General features: G+C 41.1%; 1 protein-coding gene across 7 annotated transcripts in view; it reads right to left on the minus strand.

Moving 5' to 3' along the window:
* The window catches only part of SLC1A2 (solute carrier family 1 member 2), a 119,606-nt gene extending 99,874 nt beyond the window's left edge, over positions 1 to 19,732 (minus strand). For 2 of the 7 annotated variants that reach the window (XR_012159391.1, XM_073347973.1), the window contains exons 1-2: positions 19,367 to 19,732; positions 3,725 to 3,830 (exon numbers count right to left, since the gene is read on the minus strand). Coding sequence is in view for 4 of the 7 variants with exons in the window: in XM_073347973.1 (XP_073204074.1) it covers positions 3,725 to 3,748 (24 nt within the window). In the remaining 3 variants the exon portion in view is untranslated. Of the gene's footprint in view, positions 1 to 3,724; positions 3,831 to 17,135; positions 17,154 to 19,366 lie in introns of those variants that run through there. The other 5 variants (XM_073347974.1, XM_073347975.1, XM_073347976.1 and 2 more) reach the window with 5 other exon arrangements.
* Between the last annotated feature and the right edge of the window lie 7,647 nt (positions 19,733 to 27,379).

The raw sequence follows: 27,379 nt of genomic DNA on the forward strand, positions 1-27,379 counted from the left end.
TGTACTTTTTTTTAACAAATCAGCAGAGCTCCACTGAAGTTAATGGAACTGGAACAATTTACCCTGGTAGAAAATTTAGCCCTTAAACTGTAAGGCAGTTTAAACTTCACCAGTTTGAATGGAGTGAAGTGAAGGATTGTATTTTACATGTATCTTCTAGTTGCACTCATTTGTGGATACTTGTGAGTTTCATGTTCATATTGTAATAGACCAATGAGAGAGAGAGGGTGACCATTTGTATATCGCTGCCCTCTACTGTATAGAATCAGAAATGCTGAACTGTATGTCATTGGGCCATGAATTTGATATATACTAACGTGCTGCTGTAGAAAGGTCCACGTCATATTTTTGTGTGAGCTGAAGATAATGAACAGATACCCAAGTAATCACAAAAAACTACTCTAAACAGTACCCACCTGGGCAGTCCCAGGGCTGAATAGGCTATAGATACTGAATTCCCTCATGCTCCTACAAAACAGCTAGGGAAGCAGGGGTTTTCAAAGGCATGCTTAGAATTACAGACAAAGCTACATTTTAAATACATTGGGTCCAATTCTGCACTTTGATACATCTGCGGGCAGAGTGAGTTTTGGATTTTTATCTTGACAGTGTCCCTTTAAATACAGGGAAAGCAATACTCTACAATCATTACTTGGAAATGGTAGAGTGTCTGTTATTCCCTTAATTGGGCTTTATTATCTTACTTAATGGCATTTTGTAAACAAAACGTCCACTTGCCATGTGTGAACTCTCTCCTCACAATCTCATAAAGGAAGTTTCTGCTTGGCTTGCTTTGGCTTTCTCAATCCATCATTTTTCATGTTAGTTACACACTTTCATATAGCTCCCATATGTCACTGAAATTATATTCTGTTCATATGGCAGTATTCATCACTATCCGAAGGCCATGTGATGGCAGATCTGGGAATATTGTCATTTTTAGCATCAATTCCTATACACAACATAAAGGGTTGCTGAACAGTACACAGGGATGCATGTTACCTTTCCAAACGGCCATAAGCAACTGTGTGCTTCTGCTTTCTCAACTTTTGATCTGTAGGTAAGGTCTTCCCATGACTGGAGAGATTCAACTGTGAATCTCTATCCTGTTCCTTATACACCCACAATAGGGTGTGTAGTAACCACACCATAGACTGAACAAGCAAAGGCCTGTTGTTCTGACACAGAACTGAACGATCTTTGTTTAATAAGTAGGCATGAGTCAAATTCATTTTGGGTACTGGAAGTTTCATCCACCAGGTTCAAACTTGCAGAGCATTATGTATGCCAGCTGATACCCAGATGCTAAAATGGATTTGACCATTAGTGTAACCCCAGTGCAGGTTGGTGAAACTTCCAGCAAGCTGTAAGAAGGTGTAAGTCAAAGTAGTCCTGCCAACTCCTTATCTTGTAAGTTACACCACCTTGGATTCCCTTGGACAGTGGCAGAATGTGTGTGAGTAGTTCTAAAAGAGTCTCACTGAGTGTATGGAAGTTAATAGAAGAGGACCTGACTTACACATTACGTCTGAATTTGTAGTGTGTTCATGTCTTGTGCATTATAACTGCTAACAATCGAGCAGGGACCAGCAAGGTCCACTGAAAGCAACTTTTCCATGTGAATGCAATAGAAGCCTCTCTGACTGAACCAGAAAGAGCAGAGGGGCAAGTAAAAGTCCTCTCTGTGGACTTAACAGAGCTTTGTGGTTCAAATGTGGGGGAAAGTTCAGCTCTGCATTCTGAGAGAGTCTATAATGACAAACCCAATTAAGTAGTATGTAGCTGGCCATTGAAATAATGGTTAGACATGTACCACATCCCGCACATTCCTTTCTAAATCATTCTTGTGAGGAGGAAATATAACACAAATGTAACATACTGGTGGAAACCATAAATTGCAGCGATGAAAATAGGGATATGGGAAGCACTGTAGAAAATTCTGTAATGCCTTAATTGACTTTATTTTAAAACAGACCCCTGCATTGTTAGATATAACCCTGATATATTTTTAGCACTAATCCACAGTCATGTGTGACTCAGATATATTTATATTTTAACCATTGTTACTACAGTGCATGGACAGAAAAGATAAGAGAAAGAATCACTGTGTAAAGCACAAATATGATTAGCAAGTCTGAAATACTGATTACTGTACATTGGCACAGGGTTGTGGTGGAAACAGTACATAGGACTGGGAGCCAGGATTCCTGAGTTCTATTCCCAGCTTTGTAGATGACTCACGATGTAACCTTAGTCAAGTCAGTGAGGGGCACGGTTTCACAAGTAAGTGTGCTAACCTGCACATTGACTTTTAACAAACTTTCAGTGCATGCACGCAACCTTGATTTGTACATGCATCGAGATATTTTTACCCACAAGCCACGGTTTGTACATACACACAAACACCAGCTTTTGTTTAATGACCCCACCATGGATCATCAGTGAGAATTAAACCTAGGACCTTCAACACTGAAAATACAAGCCACCTCCACTCGAGCTATAAAAGTAACTACATTAGGTTGAAGCAGTAGTAGACTCCAATCCGCAATGGGCACCAGCCATTAGAGTAAAACACTTAACCAATGAGCTACATTTGTATGCTCACACCTAGCACATTTGCATGTGTGCAAGTGCCTTTGAAATTTTGTCCTTCAGATTCTGTACTTTAGTTTTCTTCATAACACTTATCTATTACCCAGGGATGTTGAGAGATTTAGACAAGATGTATCAAATGCTCGAAGATCCTCACATGAAATGCACAATTGAGCCCCAATCCAAAATTCATTGAAATGAACAGGAGCCCTTCCATTGACTTGAATGGGCTTTGGATAAGGCCCTAGAAGGGCAAGATGATGTTGTTGTTGTTAAATACCAACAGTAAGTCAGAGTGTTTCTTCTCCACCTTGGAGACTGTTTAATCAATAGTTCTTTGCTTGTGTGTGTTTGTTTGTTTTTGAGGATGGTAGGGATACTCAATACATTATTTCAGGTCAAATATTTATGCACCAAAATAACTAGACTAGCTCTTTGTATTTGCTTTTACAATGGAGAATTATACTAACTTCCCTAATTATATACTTAAATCCCTGATACAACACAAAGATCCTTCTTGTCTGCCTTATTACTGCTTTCTGACTTGTTTTCAAATAATCCTACAAAGCTCTGCTGTACCTTTTGGCACCTAATGAAAACAAACACACATCCATCTAGCAAAGTATAAATACTGACAGCTTGGAAACATCTATAATCATAGACAATGGAATAACTTGTCATGGAATAATTTATGGCCACGTGGCATTAAAAGGTTTTAAAAGGCGACTAGATTAGGGGCCAGATTCTCTGGCCTGCTCCTGTGCTAAGGGAATTGAGACTGCCTTTAATTCTCCTGCTACAGGAGCTCCCAGTGAGCACAGAGATGTCATAGACCCTGGACTCTTTAATTCCCCTCTCTGCCTGTGCTAACATTATTCTTCAAATGGATATTTCTTCATTATGTACAGTAAGCAATGTTGGGTCTAGTCATGATCGCTTTAAAGTCAGTGAGAGTAGCACAAATCCTTTCTTGCAATGGTGTAGAGCTGGCCATAATTACAAATATTTCCTCTAGGCTTCAGTAGAAATCTGGGTCCCCTCTCCAAACAGGGAGAACTGTTTAATGCACAGCGCCAACAATTAATTGTTGCCTGTTTCACAGACACACACCATTACATTCTTTCTTACTCACATTTTTCCACGAGAAATTGGACATCTCCTGAACGGCTGGTTGTCTTTCATGAATGATTATTTAACAGATTTGGTAACTTTTCTTTGCCTCGTGCTGCTCTGTTCTGCTGTACAGGATATGATATAACATCATAGAGCATAAGTAATGAGAGAGAATCTACTTTTGCAACATGACACGTTGAACCTTAAATTGTTAAATAAGCCATGGTTTTAGGGTGGGGTTTGACTGCATTTCTTGAATATTTTTCTGTTAACCCCCAAAGCAATACCAAACCAAGTTTTTGTGGAATGCAATGAGCTGGCTATCTGCCATTGTAGACATTTCCATTCTGCCCTTCTTTGTATGTTTCACAGTGATACATTTCTAGTCACAGGGAAGTTTCTGATCCAGTCTTCAAGCACATATTGCTTGATGCCTTAACGTTGGTTTCGTTTCTTCCACTACCTTTAATAAGCACATCAATTGCAGCACAGTTAGAAACTGCAGTTCTGAGAAATGGAATCTGTCGCTGCAAATAAAATGTTGTCTGGTTTTTCAGAGGTCATTTTAAGCCACAGCAAAAATGATCCGGAAAAAAGAAAAGAACCTCATTATTCCATAGTAATTTGTGGGGGAAGGATAGCTGAGTGGTTTGAGCGTTGGCCTGCTAAACCCAGGGTTGTGAGTTCAATCCTTGAGGGGACCATTTAGGGATCTGGGGCAAACACTGGGGACTGGTCCTGCTTTTAGTGGGGTTGGACTAGCTGACCTCTTGAGGTCCCTTCCAACTCTGATATTCTATGATTCTTGGGAAAACAAAGAAAGGAAAGGAAGCCACAGCAGTCCTACACCAGAAAAATGGCTTAATTCCCTCAGTTAGGTCTCTCTCCTCTGCTGCCTGCCCAGAGGAGAGGATCTACCTTCTCAAGGTTGAGATGTATGAAAGGGTAGTCTGAAAGGAACTGATGGTCTTGTTTTTAAGGTCCTGGACTGGGAATGAAGGTAATCGGGTTCAATTCCCAGCCCCACCACAGACTTGTGTGACTTTGGATAACTCAATCTACCCTATTCTTCAGTTCCCAACCTGTAAAATGAGCATGATATCCTTTCATTTGTCCCACCTTTTGTGTAATTTGTCTGTTTGGGGCAAAGACTGTCTTTTAGTATGTGAAAAAGTAACTAGGCTACAATCCCATTTAGGCTTCTAGGCACTATGTTAATAGAAATAATTACTAAGAATGGATAATGTGAAAGGAACAGCCTGCATCGCTCCACAGTGACCAATCTGGCCAATCTAGCTAAGATACTGAAGAGAAAAACGGTTTAAAAAAAAACACAGGTCCTTGAGGGAGGGAAGTGGAAGCAGAAGGAAAGCTGATGGAGTAACGGGATGCCATGTATATTTCTTCTTCCTTCCAACCCCATGTAAAAGGATACATGTTGAGGGATACAAGTTTTTGTGTAAAATAACTAGTTATGGAAATAAGTTAGTCATGGGGTGATGTATGCTCATTATCCACTCAGACCTCACATGGAAGGATCACTTCTAGGTATTAGAGGGGGTTAATTTACACTTCAGCCCTTGGCCTCTAGGTTGAGACAACCCATACAGGCATTAATTGTTGTCTTTGTTTGATTTTCTGTATTGGAAATGCATATTCAATAGAGCACGGAGTGTTGAAGGTTACCAGGCTTATTCAGAGACCAGTCTTCAAATGACAGTGGCTTTTAGTCACTATTGACATAGGATGAATTAGAATGGCTAACCCTAAGGTGAAATGCTCTGTATCTCATTAACAGTCAGTTGGAGCCATCCAGCAGCCCATGCTCTTCTTGTTAGGAATGTTTTAACAATCTTTGACCTATGATGGTTGGTGTAATCCCCTCAGATTTGCAATGACTGCTGTACTGATTCACAAAGCACAGGGTTTTTCTACCTGCTATGTGACACTTGAATAGAACAGACGTATTATGAATTATTACTACCAACTAGGATTAAAAATGTCAATAAACACTTTTTAAAGTCAATTACATTAATTAAATATTGTCTTTGTGTCAGCTGGCCAATATCTCTGCATAACGAATCCATTTCATGCACAATAGGTCATGGGGAATTCTGTGCAATTTTGGTGCTGAACTTTCAAAAATTAATTGCATTTACTAGAGCAGAAAAAAAATCCATAGCAAATGGTGGGGGAAACACCTAAATAGTAAAATATAATTGTTCAGTTCTATAGTATCATGAAAGGGCTGCATACACTGGCCTACTAAGATGCTTCAGTGGACCTTGCAAGTCAAAAAGGCAAATAATAATAGCAATGCTGGCATTTGATCTTTTTTATTATTACACCTTAACTTGTTCCCCCATGATATAGAAATTTACCTTCTCCTATACAGTCAATGTGCCTGGCTTACTAAATACGACAAACAATGTTGTTGTTCTGAAGGTGACTTGTGTCTATTTTGTAGTGAATGAATAAATGCTACAAATTAAATTTGTCATAGCCCACCTGAGCCCTTTTATACAGTGATGTCAAAGCATCATGGTATCAATTGTTGGTGATATTTTAATCTAGAAAAAGATTTTCAGAACAGGGACAACTTCTGTTAATAGATGTTGGCATGTTCTCTCTCTATGGCTTTGAGGGAATCTTGACATAACATAAATAGAGATTGTAAATTGTTTAGGGCAGGGTCTATTTCTTTAATATATGCGTGTATGGAGCCTAGCACACAGTGGTCCCCAACCTGAGCCTCTAGGTACTTCCATAATACTAATGAACAATAATAATATCTTAAATGTAGAGACCTCCTTCTATTCAGATGATCCCATAACGTTTTACAAGATTAAATTGATATGTAACTCACCAGTTTAATTAACCTACTGTTGGGGTGACATTCAACAACTGTTTCATAGGGCATAGCAATACCACAGTTTAGAAAGGAAGTGGAGGATACAATTTAAACAATGGGTACTATTTGGGTATGCAGGCTGTAATTATCCATGTCTGAATTTGGCCATGGCATTGGAGTTAACATTTTTGTTCTAACAAAAAGTGTCTTGAACTCCTGAACTGCCACAGGACCTTCGTACTGTCTCTTTGAACGATAGCATTTTCAAAAGTATAGTGCCTCAACAAAAATAGCATTGATCAACATATCACTATCATTTTATTCATGTAAAGCTCTTTCTTTCCTTTTTTTTTTAAAGGTAATTGTCATATGTGAGTATGAACCAACCTAGTAAAAGTTTACAACCCCTCTTGTACTGTTGCTTTACCTTTGATCATAACTTGGTATTTACAAGCAAGGTAAATCAATAAACTCCCTTGGAAATTAATACAAATTAACCATGAGTCTTATCTTAAATAGATAAGAACACTGTGCAGAATTTTAGAAACATGCAGTAAAGACAATAGGTACTCTCATGAACATACTGACATGTATTCCATTAGAATTTGAGGGATTCTCTGAAACTGCTGTTGTACAGATTATCAAATTAGTAGCCATAAGAAAATTCCCATATTTAGCAGAATTCCAACTGAGATTCAGGAACTCTGAAAACAATGTATGACTATATGTGGTTTTGAATAAGCTGCAGTTATAAATGTCATAAAGGTATTATGGATTTAAAGAGCTAATTCAGAAGAGTTTGGGTTTTTTTCTAAATAAAAAGCCTGATAGCTTTTCAGAGTGGAGAAAGTATTGACATTTACTGCCACCTGTTGGGAAATATATAAAATTTCTCTCTCCCACAAGTATGCAGCAGAGATACCAATATATACTGATCCCAGCATGCATCCAGTATATCTCTTTGTGTTATCACTTTAGTCTGTCGGAGGATTGAAACATCCAGTTTTTCTATACAAAACTTCTTTCTTACTTCTATTTGAGGGCAAATGAACAAAATGAAACCTCACGACTTAGCTTACAAATCAACAGCTAAGTCGGGAGCACAATCAGTTTTTTGAAATACTTCAAAACCGTGAATCTTTGCATGTAATAATATACACATGAAACGTATCTGTTTGCAGGGATCTTTTTGACATTAAAGTATATGACTTTAAGTATAGTATAAAGCATATTTCAGGGGATCTTTGAGATTTTCCTTTGGAAAGCTACTATTTTCACCCCAGTTCAATAGATCATCAAATAATTTATTCCTATGATCTTCAAAAAAGAAAAACTATAGGTAGCAAATGTTAATACTAGAAATGCCATCGATGTACTTTAATAATATAATGAACAGAAAATTATAATGTTTCTAAGTGCTGTGGCTGTTAATGATTCCATGGCACTTTTTATAAGAATAGGGGCATTGCCCCAGAACAAATTGCTACATGGGTAATTACAATATGCCCACTTTAAATTCCCTAATATCAATTGGGTGCTGTGTTCTTCCTGTCCTAAATTGTCATCAATACCTATAGTAGTTATAACAATAGCGATTGTAATTATAACAATAGTTATAGCTGTATGCTCTAAACAGCCACCACATTCCACATTGCAGTAGTGTGTTAATTGATTCCTGTGCATATAGGGCCAAATCTTTCCTAAGCAAGCACAGTGTGGGCAGCAGTTCTGATACTCTCGAAGCTCCAGATAAATTCAGTGAATGAGACATTGTGCCATCACAGAGAAGGGTTATCAGAATCAGGGCAGGGCTAGCTATTTGCTATGGAAAACTGTAGATTTTCCCTCCAACCATGCCTCTTTTACACTGGTCCGTGTCCTCTGCTATGAGTAGTCTGAGTCTCGTTCATTAGCAGCATGAGCCCGTTAATGCACCATGGCAGAGCCTCATCTTCATTCCCACACCTGTTGCAATGCAGCTTGCATGTGCACTTGGATCAAATGAGTCTAAATGAATCCAAGGGCTCAGTTGTGGAACCCTAATATAGGTGAGCACTTACCAGCATAGTCCCATAGGCTTGAGTGGAGCTAGTCTTATAAGTGCTCGGCAACATGAACAAGGGTTCCACAGCTGGGCCTTAATTGAGACTAACAGGGCCACATGCTAAAATGAAAGTTAGATTCCCTTAGACCTTCTTACACCCATTCTACAAATGTGTAAGACAGGTGTAATTTAATGTATTTTGCACCTTCTTCCAGCTGACTATCCTCTCACCTACCCTGGTTTTATACTAGGGAACTCACTGATGTACCCTTGATTTGCACCAGCATAACCAAGAGGTGAATCAGTCCTATTTAATCTGACCTAGAAATACCTCCTTTCAAATATGGCATTCACACTCTCTCTCCATCTAAATTGGGCCCATTTAACACAAGGGAGTCAATGATGGCGTAATTCACATGCTGAAGGCCGAGAAGAAAAAAAAATAGCAAGACAGGAAAGTGTAAGAAGGTGCAAGTTAAATCGTGTGAGATTTACATTAATTTACATGTTCTTACATCTTCCTTCAAATTATCATAGTGTAGGCTACCCCAATCTAGCATCCCTTATACATGACTGAGTGTAAATTGGTTTAAGGGATTCTATATACAATTAGGGAACATGATCATCTAAATTTGGCCTCTCGTTTTCCCTGTATGCCAGTGCACATACAGTCAGAAATTAGCTTTAAAGTACTTTGAGATCCTTTGGAATGAACAGGTTTCAGGGTGGTAGCTGTGTTAGTCTGTATCAGCAAAAACAACAAGGAATTCTTGTGGCACCTTAGAGACCAACAAATTTATATGTTAGTCTCTAAGGTGCCACAAGGACTCCTCGTTGTTTTTAGAATGAATATAAATGCATAAATAAAAATATAAACACATATAAGCAGTTTTTTTAACTAAATGTCCAGATTTTAATGATTGCATGCAGTGTTGCTGTAGCTGTGTTGGTCCCAGATTATTAGAGAGACAAGGTGGGTCGCTCCGATCTTCATGAGTTATACGTTGTATTCTGTTGACAAAAACAAGTGTTTTCATCAGCAGAAGGCCAATCCAGAGATGCGACCATTGAAAGGTTTGTCCAATATTTTGAAGCACTTGTAATTAATTCATCTCAACAGTTCAGGACACCAGGGGGAAAATGAAGAGAGATTCAACAAGGAAGGATCAAGAATTGAAGCATTCTTCTTAGCATAGGGCCTTCTCTCCATCAGTTTTCTAACAGAGTGTCACATTGTGTGCAAACATGAGCCCAAGGCCTGAGGTTTGGATTGCAATATGAATTCAATATTCCCTCACATTTGAGGGTGTTTAGATTCAGTCTGGTTTGGTCAAATACACAGAAAAGGGACTACGCTGTGAAGTAGAGGTCTGGATTTGTATCCTGACATCCCCAAAGTCTGTGTGGGTTCACATCCAAACTTCTAGTTTGGGCCCATCTCTAGGTCTGCCTATGCTCCGTTCAGTTAGCTGCTCTCCAAATCACGTGGAAGTAAACTAGGAAACCCTAAACTTGACCCTGAAATCTAGTTTTTGCTTGCCAGTTTCACAGACAATTTCAAATTCTTGGAGAACATAGCTAGAAAAAAAATAAAGGAACTTAAAATAAAGCTTAAAAGGAAAAAATATAAATTATGGGCCAAATCCTCAGCCATGAAATGTCCCATTTGCACTCCTTCTGGCTATGCAAAACCATTGAGCCATCCTAAGCTGACAGATGAGGATTCCCGTCCAGGCGGAGTCAGCCCTACACCACTTTCTCTTCATCACACTGTCATGTCAGGGGGATGGGCTGGCACTCTGGCAGTTCCCCTCCAAATTAACAGCATCAAACAGCCTAAAACAAACCAGTTTAACTAAAGCATCATTGAGGCTTTATGTTACACCAGGGATCAAACTGTCCTCCAGCTGGGGATGAGGTGGTTTAATGCTGCACCACCATTACCCACACCTATAACCTGCACCAAATGCAGCCTGGCTGAACTTGGGGATTGGGGACCACATACACAGAAAGAGAGATTATGGCATATGTATAATTATACAATGAGGGATGTGGTTTAAGTTTTATTTGCATTTGTTTGGGATGGCCACATTACCCATGAGTGCCAATGTCATGAGTCAATAAGTCTATGCCACACATTTTACATAAAAACTCCTTTTGAAGTGTTTGAGAGCTTAAATTCTCATTTCCTTCTGCTTATAAAACTAGATAGGCCCTACTTAGTATCAAGAGTCCAAGTGCATATGTGAAGGGAGAAAAAAAATAGCCAACTATTTTTAAAGCCTAGAAAAATGCTGTAAATGTTATATCCTATAAATCAGGGTGTACGTTGTAAAGTCCAATATTTTACAACTAAACCAGGGCTAGCAATGGATGCTGCATACCAGGATCAATCTTGTAAATGGGAATTTTGTCAAAATATGGATTGCAGTACTGGGGTTATTACTGCAAACCTGTGCTATGTTCTCCAGGCAAAATAAAGCCAGTATTTCTAGCCATGACATGTCATCAGACATTAGAAGTGATGCAGGTCAAGAAATGGATATAGTACAGCCCAGACTTCAAGCCAGTGATCTTCTGCCATATTTGAGACATATACAACAGAACCCCAATTTTACGAACATCTATCTTATGAACAATGAGTTATAGGAACCATTTTTATGCCATATAGTTATTTTTTTTTTACCACTTAATGTAACTTCAACCCAAAGTTCAAGCAGCTGTTCAGGCTTGAACAGCCTGAGATCTGGTGGCAAAGTAGAAAGGCGTTTCTCTCAAACACAGTAAAATCAGGCACACTGCATATGTCTGTTACTATTCATCCCGACTGTAATTTTGGGATGTTACATGTTATTTTATTTTTTTTATGAACTCGATCCCCCATTAGCTCATTAAATAGGGGTTCTATTTGAATAAAATCTTTTTGTAGCAGTTTTTCTCATTGAAAAATGGTGGCTGTTTGAAAGCTCCCCAGAGATTTGCAGTGTTAGAAGCAGTCTTGGTGGAGGTGGATTAGTGGGTTAGAGCAGAGATGAGGAAGTGCTAGGGGTATCGTAGATACAGTTAGTTCCATGGTTCTGCCATGGCTAGAAGAATAAAGTCCTGTGCTCCAGGGCTATCAGAACATATGCAGTGTCTCTTCATATGCTTGTGCACGTATCTGTGTGTGTTTGTTTATGGAAATATGCTTATAAGTGTAAATATAACATAACTGGAATATGCTTTATGCTAGATATGCCATGTGACATATCTTTGCAAAGGTTATGATCTGCTGAATATATTCATCCTATTTGTGTGCATGTATCATTTTTATATCTGAAGTTATGAGCGTTGGCTCTATGCTTGTATTTGAAGTGTTTGCTGTAGGAAACACACAAGGGAGGTTTGGCCAACATATTGTGAAGGGGCTATTCAAGTAATTGGGAGTACTCAACTAACAGTGGACTTTGGGAGACACCAATACATATCTGAGCTTTCCTGGGAGCATTCAAACTAACATGTAAACAATGGCATCGGCCTGCAAAAAGCTGAATCATTCAAGGACATGTGACTTGCCCAAGTGGCTACAAACTCCATCTTGTTGCTGTGATTTTGCACAGAAGAACAAAAAGGTTTCCGCTCATGAAAGAGAATATAAAAGGCCCTGGAAGCCTCTTTATTTTGTCTTCAGCTGGCTCAAGAGATGGCCTCTCCAACCCAAAGAGATGCCTGAAAGAAACTGGAACAAAGGACTGTAACTGTGGGGGTCTGAGTGATTGCTGGACCCAGGCCATAAACTACAAAGTTGGTCTGAAAAGGATTTTACCTGAGATAACATCTAGGGTGAGAAGTTAGTATTTGTAACTAGATCCTTAGTGTATTAAGTTAGCCTTGCGTATTTTGATTTATTTTACTTAGTAACGTACCTTGTTTTGTCTGTTATTACTTGAAACCACTTAAATCGTACTTTTTATACTTAATAAAATCACTTTTGTTTATTAATTAACCCAGAGTAAGTGATTAATACCTGGGGGAGGAAACAGCTGTGCATATCTCTCTATCAGTGTTATAGAGGGTGGACAATTTATGAGTTTACCCTATATAAGCTTTATACAGAGTAAAACGGATTTATTTGGGGTTTGGATCCCATTGGAAGCTGGGTGTTGGAGACAGGAGCACTTCTTAAGCTGTTTTCAGTTAAGTCTGCAGTTTTGGGGGCGTGGTTCAGACCCTGGGTCTGTGTTTGCAGCAGGCTCATGCGTCTGGCTCAACAAGGCAGGGTTCTGGAGGCCCAAACTGGCAGAGAAAATGGGCTCAGAGGTAGTCTCAGCACACCAGGCGACAGCCCCAGGGGGGTCTCTGTAACTGAACCCATCACATTTTGTATAGTATGTTATATATACGTTGGTGGGAGCAGAGTTATGCCAACACCAGGTGCTTTATAAAATCTCACACAACCTTTGTAAGAAATGGCTACCTAACTTTTGGCTTTGAGATTCATATTTAGTAATTCGGTTTCATATTTAGTAACTTTAGTATTCAAATAAGTTACTCAGTTTTCAAAATTGCCAAGAATCCAGAAGTTCCCATTGACTTCTCTAGGAGCTGCTTCTGGATGCTCAGTGTAGTTGAGAGTCATATTTAAGTGCCTAGAAATGGATTTTAGGTACCTAAGGTACACAAGCTTGACATTTTTGGCCTAAGATTATATGGTATCTTTAAGCCCCTTTGTTTTCAGTTTAAACTGAACTTTACTGAAAAAATCCCAGGCTTTACAAAGAGTATGATTAGGTTTTTTTCCGATTTTCACCCTACTTTTGTTACATTCAAATATATGAAAAATAACTTGTTTTATTAGGACAATACAATACATTACATGAGATATTTGTATTATGATAATACATTAGTTTGTGTTAATAGGCAAAACTGCCTGTTGAGGTACGGCTATGTATTAGTCTAGAAGATACACACAATAAACAAACGGGCACGCTCGCAAGCTCTGAAGTGCATGTGCATCTGAATGTTCGAGTGAATCTCGCACCCACCATGTGCCCATTTCAAGCTGTTAGCAGAGAACAGTTTACAGATCTGACACACTAAAATGGGAAGAAAACGAAAACCTGTACCAGAATACATTTCAGAACACAAGGAAGTATTCTAAAATTTTAAAAAAGCAAAAACAGGACAAAAGGATGAAGTTGAGTGTATGCGCTGCAAATGGTGTTGCCCAATTATTAAATGTAACTATTTATAGGCTAATAGTTCTAAGTCTACAACAGTCAATCATTTATTCAAACGAAAAGTTTTATTTGGGGAGTAGAGATACATTGTTTTCTTAAAAAGAAAAGGAGTACTTGTGGCACCTTAGAGACTAACCAATTTATTTGAGCATGAGCTTTCGTGAGCTACAGATGAAGTGAGCTGTAGCTCACGAAAGCTCATGCTCAAATAAATTGGTTAGTCTCTAAGGTGCCACAAGTACTCCTTTTCTTTTTGCGAATACAGACTAACACGGCTGTTACTCTGAAACCTGTCATTGTTTTCTTAAACTCAGAGGTGGCATTGTGTTTTGAGTTTTGTTTTACTTCTGCAGCAAACCACCCTGATGAACAGAATTCAAAGCATTAATCTACTGAATACTTTTTCCTGTGTCCTTCTGTCCACCAAAATAAACCCCAATATTTGCCTAGAAAAATTATTAATAGTTCTTTCCACCAATTTTTCCTGTTTTTGTTGTTGGAGTAATAAACACTGATAAACTCCCAGGAAAAAATTAAATACAATAAAAACCGAAAACAAAGGGCCCTAGGTATCTTCTCTTTGAAATTGTTACTCAAGGTTGAACTGAAACCTGGTGTCTCATGGGCTGTAGTGTCATCAGCAGTTAGTTTTAAGGAACATGCTTTATATTTCACAGGGCCTAATCCTGTCCATTGAATTCAGTGGGAGTTTTGCTATTGACATCACTGAGAGCAGGGTCAGGGCCATAGTCCATGTCTTTCATTTATGTGCTTCATCCGTTCCATCTGCCCCACAGATGTGGAGACTGAACACAAATTAAGTGGTCTACAACACTGTTTGGTGCTGTGTCAATAATAAATAAAGATAATAATGAAATACATTGGGTGGATTTTATAATCCAATGTATTTAATCATATGTGCCAACACATTTCAACTAATGTCCATGTATACATTAATAGAGTTGTATGAATAAATTATTAAATGAAAATCAGGTGAAGGAAAATATGTGTGTGTGTAACAATGTGGCCGATTCTAGGATCCTGCATGGGGATGAAAAGCTCTTCTATGGAATCACCCTGATGTTAGCTGCTTGAACCCTGCAGACAAATGCAGAGGTAGTTTTTCTGACTCACTCTGAGGTTAAAATCAGATGTGTCCAATCTAGGAGTAGAAAAAAGGCCGTCATGCCTCAGAGCTGGTGAAACTAAGGGCTGAGATAGAGGTCCTGAAGGAAACTTAGGGAGAAAGCTTAGGCTGCAGTTTATGTTGTGCTATTGTTAATTGAGTCAATAAAGCCAAACCCCGGGAAGGGATAACTTGAACTATATACTACATTTACAACAGGGTGAGAACGCTGCTGGCATACAGTCTATTAAATAAACTCTATGTATATAAAATTATAAAGTACCTGAGATGATTTTACCAATAAGCTCACAGGACTGGATAAACATCTTGATACATCTGTATTGTTGAATGTCAGGAGAATTCTAGTGAGCTGTTCCATTTTCACTGGTTTTTATTTTTCATATTCATATATAATACAATTGTTTCTTTTTAACATATCTATACTAGTGCTTCTCTGCCTGTGTCTTTCTTATATGATGAAGTGCTTTCTTTTGCTGCCTGCATCATCACACTTTCTTGTCTCTGGGTCATTCATGAGAATGTTTTGTAATGCCACAAAGAGAGTTTTAATGGGACGCTTTAAGGAGTAATGGAAATTGTATGAGGAGGGCTATTCTGGCTTTGATTAGTTTGGACATTGATTGTTTAGCACTTATGTGACACCAGAAGCCTCACTATGGTTACAGTCTTGTTATGGGTAGATCCAAAACAAAAACTCTGGAAGTTAAGTATTTAAAATTCAAACCCAGACCCATATGCTAATTTTGTAAATATCCCCTATTGCAAGAATAGCCTAAAACCAAAACACCTGAGCTTTGGGAGGTCTTCAAAATATAGATCCAAATTTAACAGCTTCAGTCCATCTTAGATTGTAAAAGTAAGTTTTAAAGCAATACTTATGTACTAGGCCAACTCCCTTTAAAAAGAATAAACGTATTAAGAGATATAGAGCCTGATCCTGCTCTCCATGGGAAAACAGCCATTGACTTCAGTGGGAATCAGATTAGACTGATAAGTAGATACTATGGGACTTGATCCCACAAGGTGCCAAGCACTCTGACTCTGACCCAAGAATCACATAGGCCTATGCTTATCTTTAGAGGTAGGAGCGGTCCCCTGTAACTCAATGGGGCTACTCATATGCTGAAAGTGAAGAACATGTCCATCAGGATCAGGATTAGAGTGCTCAGCGCCTTGCAGGACCAAACCCACAGAAATTAAGTGCTACACTAGACAGTATGGTAATAGGTATTTTAGGAATATGTAATAATGTGAATGACTCTTTGAACTATACAGTACAACTGTGAATGTCAGTACCAGGCTCTGAACTTTCCTCCCTGCATCACTTGTTAGCTGTTTCCAGTTTGAGACAGCAGCCTAAAAGTTTGGTAATGCTATTCATGTCAGGGGACTCTGTGAAAGGAAGACTCAGCAATCAAAATACCAGCCAATGTATTTAGCATTAAGAAAACCAGCAGTGGCTGCAATTAAAGGAACGTTGATTCTCAGCCTTCACAAGGTTTGATTTTATTATTTCAAGGGACATTTCATTCTACATTTTCATTTTAGCTGGGTTTGTTGCTAGCAAAGAAACTTATCATAACAGGTTTCAGAGTAGCAGCCATGTTAGTCTGTATCCGTAAAAAGAAAAGGAGGACTTGTGGCACCTTAGTCTCTAAGGTGCCACAAGTCCTCCTTTTCTTTTTATCATAACAGATTTTTCCAGACAGTAGATTGCTTTCTTTCTTCAGTTTCTTCAGACTTTTGCCTCTGTGGCAATCACTATTGAAAGGGGGGAGTCAAGGAAATCTCCCTCCCCTGTGAACACTGGTTGTACATAGTCAATATCCTCTGGGGAATGGAGTGCATATTTGCCCTCCTCTATGTATATTTTTGGTGCTTTGTGTTATTATTTGCTAAATAAATTGTGATGTTTTTTGACTCATCCTCAACTTTGAGACTTTCGTGCAAATTCCCCAATTTAGAGATAAATTGTTAAATAACTCACAAATTAATTTTAAATACAGGTACAGCACACACACCTCTGAAAGTGTGTTTTTCTGAACGTCAGTGCCGCCCTAACTATCTAACTCAGGAGCAGAATGCCAGATTAACCTGTCTCAGTTCCATTTTGCTTTTTCATACTAGCCTCTATTTCTCTCTGTCTTTTCCCCATTTAGAAACACATACCTGAGAGACTGAGTCTCACGCTGTATACTGCTATACAGTGGAGGTCATCTGTGGCCTTCCAGCTAACAGACCCTCGTGTTAAATGTTGAGGGATTGGTAGACATCCATTCATAGAGAAAGTCCCATGACTCCAGAATTCACTTTCCTTGCTAGTCCAAAAGAGCATGAGTTTGTTGACGTTTAGACCATAGTTGAAGGCTTAGCTCTATCCTCAGATATATACCCGGCAGGGGAAGGGGCTGGAAGTTTTTTAGTTTGATTGGGGTTTTTTTGTCGTACTGGAGACAGGTGGTTTGGGAGAAAATCTCTTTGATAAAAGCAGCAGAGACTGAAGTTATGCTTATATCTGAAGGATCCTAAGACATGTTGGTTCATTTTTATATCAAATACACCAAATAAATAGAGATGATGCATGAAGTCACTGCTGCTCCATGCTCCAGATTTTCTTAATCTATATTCATTCCTGTAGGAGTTTGAAGACAATTCTTAAACTTCTTCCTTCTTTTCCTATCCTGCCCCCATTATGTGCTCCAACAGGAGAGAGAGAAAAAAGTGTGTTTATTGAAACCCTTTTCTCTCTCTTTTATCTGGCTGTACAATCAATGTATTTAAAAAGCACTCCTATGTTTGCTTATATTTTGAAAATGTTTACTTCATCTCAAACTGAAAAATCTACCTATCAGCCTGTGTCTTTGCTTATAGTTGATCTGGCTGTTGTGTTATCTTCCCTGTATAAACAATGTCACAGTAGCTAATACATTCGTTTATGGGTCTCTGAAATAAACATATACCTAGGAAATACTTCATAGTTTAAAATAAAAACAGGCATCTGGCTGCGTGGTGCACAGAGGAGAGTCAAAGCTGGGGCATGAAAACGCAATGGTAAGAGGTGGCCAACTACAGTCACTGGGACATACTCTGTTTTCCCAGTTTAAATCTGTTCCCTTGCCGCTCCATTTATCTGTTCATAACCTCTAATTAGTCATTTCATTGTCAACGGGAAATGCTAAAGTGCTGTGCAGTTTACTAGAACAGTTGTGTGTATATATATGGTCTATCAATTCCCTCCGGAGGTAGCATGGTACCCAAGGCTAAGCTATTATTGGCAGAGAAGAGAGTTTCTGTTGCTCCCCCGTGCCAGAGCTCTGCTGTGAATACACGTGGAATTAATTTTTTCTGGGGGTATTAGAATGCCTAGGGGGGGAAACAGCGCCTGTAATTTCTACACAACTTCCACAAGTCAGCTGGCCTAACGCCCATCTGCCTGGAAGAAGACACAGTTCTTTGCCCAGGTAGTGTGACACTGAGGTGCCTACGCTTTACAGCAATGTGCCCCTTGGCTCCAGGTTACTGAAATCAGCTCATCGACTCTTTCATCCCAGGAGACACAAACCCAATATATAAACAGAGCCTCCCTTTGCAGTGTGTCCTCGGAGGGTCCTGTCTAGCGCAGATCATGCTGATCCAACCTGACAAGGGCCACGGATAAAGAGGGAGGCTCACGCCAGACGCATTATAATGCTATTGCTAGACAATATCACAGGAGGGCAACCAGCGATCAAAGAAACCTTTTGCGAGCAGACCTTTTTAAACACACACACACACACACACAGAGCCTAGAGAAGCCAATAAGTGGCTGGTGCTCGCAGACATTTCACAAGAGCTGGAGAGGGATTGTCCTATCGTGAACACATTGTGTTTACTGTACCATAAATAATGCCTCTTGTGTAATATTCAGCACGCCCCAGCATTTCTTATCCCCTCTTACAACATTTCAACTGTAACTGGCACAGACCTTAAAGAGTTTTGCAATATAAAAATGGTTTTGGTTAGTTCCTCTGTTCCCTCCCTTTGTTTGTTAGAGCGCATAATATAGACTAGACATATACACCGAGACCCATTTATTGTTCATTTTAACCATTGATCTGGGCACCTCTCCAGCTTTGAGGCAGGTGGTTTGATCACATTTGCCTTTACATCTGCGGAAGGTAGGCAAATGAGTCCTTCCCAGCGGCTCATTTTTTGAAATTCCGTTCTCTCTCCTCGCTTGCCTTTGACTGTTTTCCGTCTTGCGCCCTGGTGGTTTTGTTTAAGGGGAGAGGCGTGAAGGATAAACCGAAACAGATGCAATGAAACTGTCACCCAAAGCACAACACAGCACAGCGAGCGCACACACACACACACACACGCTTTCTCCCAACCCACCCTCCAAAACTGACAGTCCTCCTCACCCTTCTGGCGATGCCATGGTCCTGAAAGCCCCCCTGTCTTCTCAAGAATCCAAGGGAGGTGGGATGCAAAGGAAGCTCTGTCTTTTGGATAACCCCCTTTAGCGTCTAAGTAGTAGCACAAAAATTCCTTGTATAATCCTCAAGGCTCCAAAAGGCGAGACTCCAGAAGCTCTGCTCTTCAGATTCCCCCCCCCTCCACTTCCACCACCTCCTGTTGGATTGATATTCTCCACGTCTTTTAGGTTTTCATGTCTTGGAGGAAAAAGCACCGCCAGCCCTAGTGGAAACTGAGCAGCGGACGGCCGGGTTAGGCTGTGGAGGACACCTGGGCTTTGATCCCTTGCTTTCTCCTCCTGGAGTGGTGGGGGAGGGGGGGGTTGGGGGAGGGGGGGGGTTGGGGGAGGGGGGGTGCATGTGAGTGTATGTGGGGGAAGAGGTGGTGGGTGACTTCACATTGACATGGTGTTGGCTGAGGCTGGATTGGAAGGTTTTAGCCTTCTAGCTGTGGATTTGCAGTCTATCCTTCTCTATTTTAGGCAAGGGCTGACATCACTAGCTGCTGTTACCCCTATAAATCCCCCCTCCCCCCCCCCCCAGCCTCTTCTTTAAAGAAGGGAAACAAATCCCACCGAGGGAATGCATGGATCCAGAGGAATGAGAGCGATTTCAGCTGCTGAGTTAGGGCAGAGATTCAGCCTTGCTCGGTTTTCATTACCTGCCCCCCCTCCCCCCTTTGCCAAGGGATTTAAAATGCACAGCGGTGAGGTTCAACGCAGGAGATTAGATCAGAAACATAAAGGACGCGTCTGAACAGCCGCAAACACACACGCTCATGTCCCTTTGCATTGTTCGTGCCGCGCTGCGATCTCAGCAGCTATAAATCTCAGCCGGTCCCTCACGAGGACCCTTCCCAGTCTGCTCGTTAGTTTCTTCTCTTTGTTTCCGTGGCTTTGCCTTTGGGGGGCTGTTGATTGGATTTTCCGGTTAGGAACCAGGGTGGGGGTGCTACCGGGGACCCTGCTGTGGCGGCGCTGGAAGCATAACTGGGAGTGTGGCTAATTAGAGCACATGTTTAGCCTTTTGGCAAACGGGGTGAGTGTGAGACACATTTCTGCAGCAGGTAAACTATAAGGAGAAAACAGGGGGACGGGGGGAGAGAGATCGCACTGGGGAAAGGGCACGGAAAGGGCTGGAGGCAAAGAGTTAATTTCCCCCTGGTCGATAGACTACTGCCACGTCCATGTCCTTTCAACCTGATTAGCAATCGGATTGGGACTCCAAAGGGGCGGGGTGCGGGGAGGGGTCACACTACTGTATAAGTGTGGGGGGGGGGGGAGAGAGAGAAAAGAAAAACACGCAACAGAGAAATAGGAAGCAAGGCAGCAGTTAGAGTTAATGCCGGAGAAAAAGCCTGTTCCTGCATTTCTTCTTTTGAGGCCGAAAATCTTTACCTGATTTAAAATATTAATTTGCATTACTATCAATGAAGAGCCGTACAGAGTGTAAATCAGAAGGCTGGGGGGAAATTCCTCATACAGGAGATCTAAATGTGTCTCTCTCCGGGCCCCCAGTAATAACGTGTCAGTTTCTTCTGCCGCTCTTCAACTGGAATGGGGTCCTTGACTTCTAACTTATTCAGGGCCTAATTTTGCAACCCTTTCCCCCCCGAAGGACTCCTTACGCGCAGACCTGTGGAAGTTAAGGGAAATATTCACTTGCGTAACGATAGCAGAATCCACGTTTCTTTCATTCATGATTTGCCTCTCAAGCTGCCAGAACAAGGGGAAAGTGGCGCAAAACATGTCAATAACGGACTAGGTCAGGTCGATAGATAGATTAAATAAACAGGATCAGATCTGCCTTCAGGATATGAAGCGCGAGAAGACTCACAGGAAACTGCTTAGCTTTTTAGAAACCAGTAATGAGAGGCGAATGTGTGCTTTGGTGATGGCCTTTTCATGTGGTCTGCTTTCAGACGCATATGAAGGGAATCTTTGCAATAATAAAGTATGAATACAGTAAATAAATCTCTCCAATGGGGCTCTGCTGACCTCTGTTGGAGATGTGGGTAAATCAGTACTTCTGGAAGGAGACAGTGAATTGTCTAGCAGAAAGGTGAATTGTCCCGAGTATAGTCAATTTTAAGTGGTTAGTTTCGTTTAGTTAAATTAAAAAGAAATAGCTAAATATGCAGACACTTCCTGATTTATTCTGGAGTCTAATCCCTGCGTTAGAGCTCCTAGAAACAATTAAATGGGGAGAAGCAGCAAGAACACAGATTGCAACGCCACAGCAACTAATTCTGCCAGTGACTCTGGAGCCTCTGACTCTGCCCTCCTGCTGGAATTCTAAAAATAAACAAACCTCTAATCATGATAAGTATTCATAAAAACTTAAGAATGGCCATACTGGGTCAGACCAATGGTCTGGTCCATCTAGCCCAGTAGCCTGTCTTCCAACAGTGGCAGGTGCCAGATACTTCAGAGGAAGTGAACAGAATAGCGCAAATCATATTTAAATAGTTCTCCATGAGGAAGGAGGAAAGCTGCGCACACACGTTCCAGTGTCATTGAATCAGAAAGCTGGTGTTATTTGTCACCACAATACAACATAACTGATCATTTTAAATGGTAGCAATGGTAGGTTGTTATCCTATGTGTGGACTAGGCACTAGAGGGGGATGAGGCATACACTGTGCTAGTGTGTTTTGCCAATATTTGCTGTCAGCAGAGGATAGTAAAGATTCAAGACTCCTACATTCAATTCCAGTTTCCTGAGACCAGTGTGCTATAGTTGTTATAGACACTTCTGTCTAGTCCTCCTCAAGCTTCTGTCCCCACCCCCATTTTCTCCTGTCTGTCTCCCATCCAGCTCCTGTCCCCTTCCCTTCTCTTTCTATCCACCTCCTCTGCTCATATTCTACCCAGTCCTACTGGATCCAGTCCCCTGTCCCTCTCTCCACTCACTGGTTTATTCCTCCCTGGTCCTGCTCCACCACATCACCCCCAGCTCCTGCATCCCTCCCCCTCTGCTTCTATCTGCCACATCATGCCCCAACTCCTGTCCCTTTCCTCCTCCCTCTCCTCTTCTATCCACCCTCACCCCATGGCTTCTGTCCCAGTCTAATCTTATCTATTCCCCCTCCCCAAACTCTTGCTCCCCTCCCCTTCTGCTCCTATCCACCATCCAACCTAGCTCCTGTCCCCTTCCTCCTCTGCTCCCATCCATCTTCTCCAACCTTTTGCTCCTGCCTACCTCATCATTCTCCATGTTAGTCAGGCATCCTACTCCTTCTCTTCCATGTTGCCTGGGCACCACCAGGAGGAACACTGGAAACGCAGGAGAGTCAGTCTGTCTATTCTTGGTTCCTGTGCCTGGCATCTCAGCAGCAACTGCGGACAGCAATTGCAAGGAAAGTCCTGCTCAGTCCTGGACTGGCACATGCTTGATGCAGATGGAATCTTTGGAATTCTTAGCAGTGATGCTGTAGGAATTCTCCACTGAGTTTATGCAAACTGAGATTTTTTTTCCCAGAGGCTTATCACTTGGCCAAATTAGGGCAAATTAACATGGGGACAACAAAAGGCACATCCATGACACCAGGGTGACCCCTCTCTCCCTGCCAAATGTTAAGCCCCTGGTCTAAAGTATGTTGATGCTAGAACTTCTCAACCAAACAGATGTAAGAATTTTTTTTAAATAAGCAAAACAATGTATTTTCCCCTACTCTCATTCTTGGAAATGGCTGACCAGTTTTACTGAAACTTTCTCAAAACAGTCAGCCTGAGGCAGACACCAGGGGTAGAAAATTTCAACCGGAACAGTTACATTTTTGCAAAGTTATAAGCAACTAAAAACAGCTTCTTATAATGGAAAGCACTGGGCAACCTTAACGATAGGCAGTGCTACCAGCTCCACCTATAATATATTGTGGCAGATGCTAAACTGATGTCAATCAGAGTCTCTTCATTATGGAGTGACATCAGTTAACACCAGCTGAGAATCTGGCTTCTGATCTTGGCACTGCCCTCTTAATTCAGGGGTGTCCAACCTTTTTAGCCTGAAGGACCAACATAGTATTTCACTAAAATTAAGGAGCCACAGTGTAATACTATGGATAAATTTTCTGCTCTGGTTCATTCCCCCCTTTGCACTGATTAGGCAGTACAAAGGGTCAGACATCACCCACAAGTACTCTGCTGGAGATTACCCCAGAGTAGAAGAGTCCCCAGCAGCCATAGAGTCAGCATAGCTGACTCTTTTGCCTCCCACTCCACAGTCCATGGTGCAGAGGCAAAGGCAAGGGGGCGGGGGATGGAGTGTGCTTTGCTTCATCTATCCCCAGCTGGTGTATGTTGCCAAGGGTACCATAGCCAGCTGGTACAAGTTAGAGCCGACCCCAAGTATGGCAGGGAATCAGGGAGTTGTATATGGTGGTTGGTTCTCAGCTTTTCCTCTTTTTCCACCTTTTCTATATCAAGAAGAGGAGCCATCACTCCCATGGGCTCATACAGAGCAACCAGACGCCTATCTTGCTTTCACTTCCTTCCTGGATGGAACTGGTTCCAACACTTCTATTTAAAAATTGAAACTCAGAGGACACACTATCCATGCAGATTCATATGCAAATTTCCCTCTTAACACAATCACTCTGCAAGGTCCTGATTTAGAGTCTTGAGTGTCACAAATGCAACAAGTTTGGACATCACATTATTCAAATATAAGCACTTACGTCTGACTAAATCTGCTTGTAGGTGTCTCAAGTGAACATTCAGGTGCCTAAGATGGATATAGCCATTAAATGCAGGTTTAGGGGCCCAAGGATCAAATTAATCACTGGGTAATTCTATTGAAATCAACAAAATTACACCAGGAATGAATTTGGCTCCCTTTTTTTGGCTCCTATAGTTAACTTCAGATGTTCACTCTGCACAAAACCATCTTCTACCACAAACACCCCCACTCCTTTTAGAGGTATTTTAAAATGGTAGGCATATGCCAACCTTTCAATCAGATTTTGCCCAAAAGACTTATGAACAGAAGACAGAGAGAAGAACCAGTCACTCCAGTGGAGTGAGAAAGAGAGGGTAGAGATTAGCTTTAAATAGGGATCTCTTTATGTAGCTTCTAAAATTCATAGACTTTCCCCCTGGTGCAAACGAATTGCTATCCCTGTTGTGCTATTTCACAGCCTTCCTTTAGCAGATGGCATAGATTCTCACCTGCTTAAAGAGGGACGTTTGAGCCAGTTTAATATTTTAAAAATAGGTTCTGGTGAAAAAAAGGAGTTGTGATACCAGCTTGTTTTCCAAATGTATTTATTTATTTATTTTGTTAATTATCTGAGCTTTGTGTTTAATTAGCATTTTGCTCAGGCCACACCATTGGTTTTGACTGTACGTGAGGCCAGAATACCAGAGCTGTGACAGCTTGATCATTTCAACTACTAACTTCCTGTGACATCACAACCACAGGGTCAAGCAGAAGTTGAAGTCTTGTTGGAAGAGTCTCTCGTGGGAACTCGCAGTAGCCCCCTCCCTCAAGATATTTAAAACTAGACTCAGAAAGTACTGGTAAATGCTGAAGGGAACAGCCCCTCATTGACCTTTGAGCCATGAAGGACTAGCTGACCTACCTTATCAGGGCTTTTCCATCTGTACTTTCTATGAATAGAAACAAGGTGTGTGTATATGTGTGCACGGCTCTGTATGAGGGATTATACATGCACACATATAAACACACAGCTGTGTGGGTGTATGACTATGACTCTGTATGTGTGTGGACCAAAATGGATTACAATTCTTGACCTGAATTCTGACAAACTCTCAGCCTGAGTTGGAGTTTTCATGTCCATCTCCTCTCAGAAGAGATTCAGGGACTTTGTAAAATGAAGGGAAATTGAATTTTGATGTATGTAACAGGTGTAATGATTTTTACTGCAGGGAGCTATATAACTCATTCTGAAGTTCATTTCTGTAATTCCTTCAGCTGAATCTCTCTCCCTGTATGATGGGGTATGTATGCTATTCCCCATCTGACTCTTGGGTAGCCAGTGGGCAGCTGGGTTATGGTCACTCAGATATAGCCAAAGCTCAACCTTTCAGTTTTCCCTGTCTGGTCTGTGAGGGATTGGAACTAGACAGGGAGAACATAAGTGGCTGAGGAGTGGATATGGCTGGGGATCATAATGCTGCTAGGCCCAGCTGATAGGTATAAAAGCAAGAAGAGGAGAAGTAGAGGCTGGACTTAACTCATAATGAGATTTTGCTGTGCTGCTTGGACTCCAGAGCACTGAGGATGTTTTATTTGGGCATAGTTTAAATCCAGAAAAAGGAGGAATCTGGATTCTGATTCTCCTCTCACTCACTTTGGTTTAAGTCCACAATAACTGCTGAAGGCAATGCAGTTACTCTGGTGTTACGCTGGTGTCAGTGAGAAGAAAATCAAGCCTGGCCCTTCTTTATTTCTGCTTTGGGAGTGAGCGACTCTTACTATTAAGGATAGAGAGATTCACCTTCCCTTTTCTTTCAGCCATGAAAGAGCTCTCACTGGATAGGACACGTTCCAATATACAAGTATCTTCCTTTGTCATACTCTTAGTTCACTCTTTGTTAATAGCCTTAGGAAGAAACACACAATGCTATCATTGACCTACTGCAAGACTGTCCTTTCCACAAAACTGCCACCTAATTACATCTAACCTCTACAGTAAGAGTAGGAAATCCCACACATTCACTGGCAAATAGTTCCTCCCACAGGAGGAATGAAATAGACCTGATTTTTCAAATTTAATTAAGACTTATTTTTCTTGTCATGCAGCATGTCAGCCAAGCACAGTCTGCTGGCAGATGAATGAATGGGAATTGAACTGGAACGGAAAAATGCAACATGAGAAGTCAGTTGCTGTGGCCATAGCCCTTAAACTTTTGAACTTTGGCAATACATTTGTCTACTCATATTGTCAATAAGAATAACACTACCCAAAAGATAACACATTGAGTCCCTCTGCCACTGAAAGCAAAATAAACTGTATATTGCTATCTGCCAGCAGTAATTGCCATCATTTTAATCATTTTCAAATCTGTAAATGCGGAAAAACCATTGAGTCCTAACCCTGTCTAACCAAGATTTTCATGGAATCCTAGAAATCAGAGCTGGAAATAGACTAACTAGTTCATCATGACTATCACTCTAACTCTGCAGGATTCAATGAAGAGCTTCACTGATTGTAAATCTAATCAGAACGTGTTAAAGAGATCCACTCCCTTAGGCCTTACTAGGTCTTGGATATGCCCCCCGAGAAAGCTTCTGAAAAATATCATTCAGGTTTTTAATACGTGACTAGGACTTTACAACTGTGTTTAATCATAGTGTTTCTGTGTAGACCAATAACAGAGCTGGATGTATTCAAAAAAGCTGTCAATTGTTTACACCTTAAACCTAATTTGTGCCAATTTTGCCTTTCAGTGTGCACGAACAGCACCCAGTGAGATCAATGCACATGCATCCACAGGAAGAAAATACCTCTTGGTGGGAGTTATGTGATGGACAAACCCCACACTGGAGAGTTAAGGGTGCAGGAACAATCCTGGGCTTGGGAAACCTTGCTGCCTCATGGGCCTGCTCCAGTTGGAGGAGAGCAGTGGAAAGTAGTCTCTCAGCACAGCAGGATGGTAGGTGAAGCGAGACAGACCTGCGCTTCCTGCTGCAAAGGGACAATGCCGGGAAGGCTTTCCCAGGGGAGATCTGCTGCACAGAGCCAAGAATCCCTACCCTGCTGAGGAGGACCAGGGGAGGCATTAGCCAGACAGCCAGTAGTGGACTCCTGCCTTATGATGCTCAAGAGGGCTCTTGGGTTGGGACAGAGTGGAGGGGGAGAGACCGGGTTCCCCTACTGCATAACCGCTAAGCGGGGAGGTTCATCCCACTGACAGTGGGACATAAAAAAGGAGACAGGGACTCTGAATAAAACTGATATCGGACATGGGTAAATAGGTTAAAAAACAAACCTTC

This window comes from Lepidochelys kempii, chromosome 6 (assembly GCF_965140265.1).
Source record: "Lepidochelys kempii isolate rLepKem1 chromosome 6, rLepKem1.hap2, whole genome shotgun sequence".
Classification (NCBI taxonomy): Eukaryota; Metazoa; Chordata; order Testudines; family Cheloniidae; genus Lepidochelys; species Lepidochelys kempii.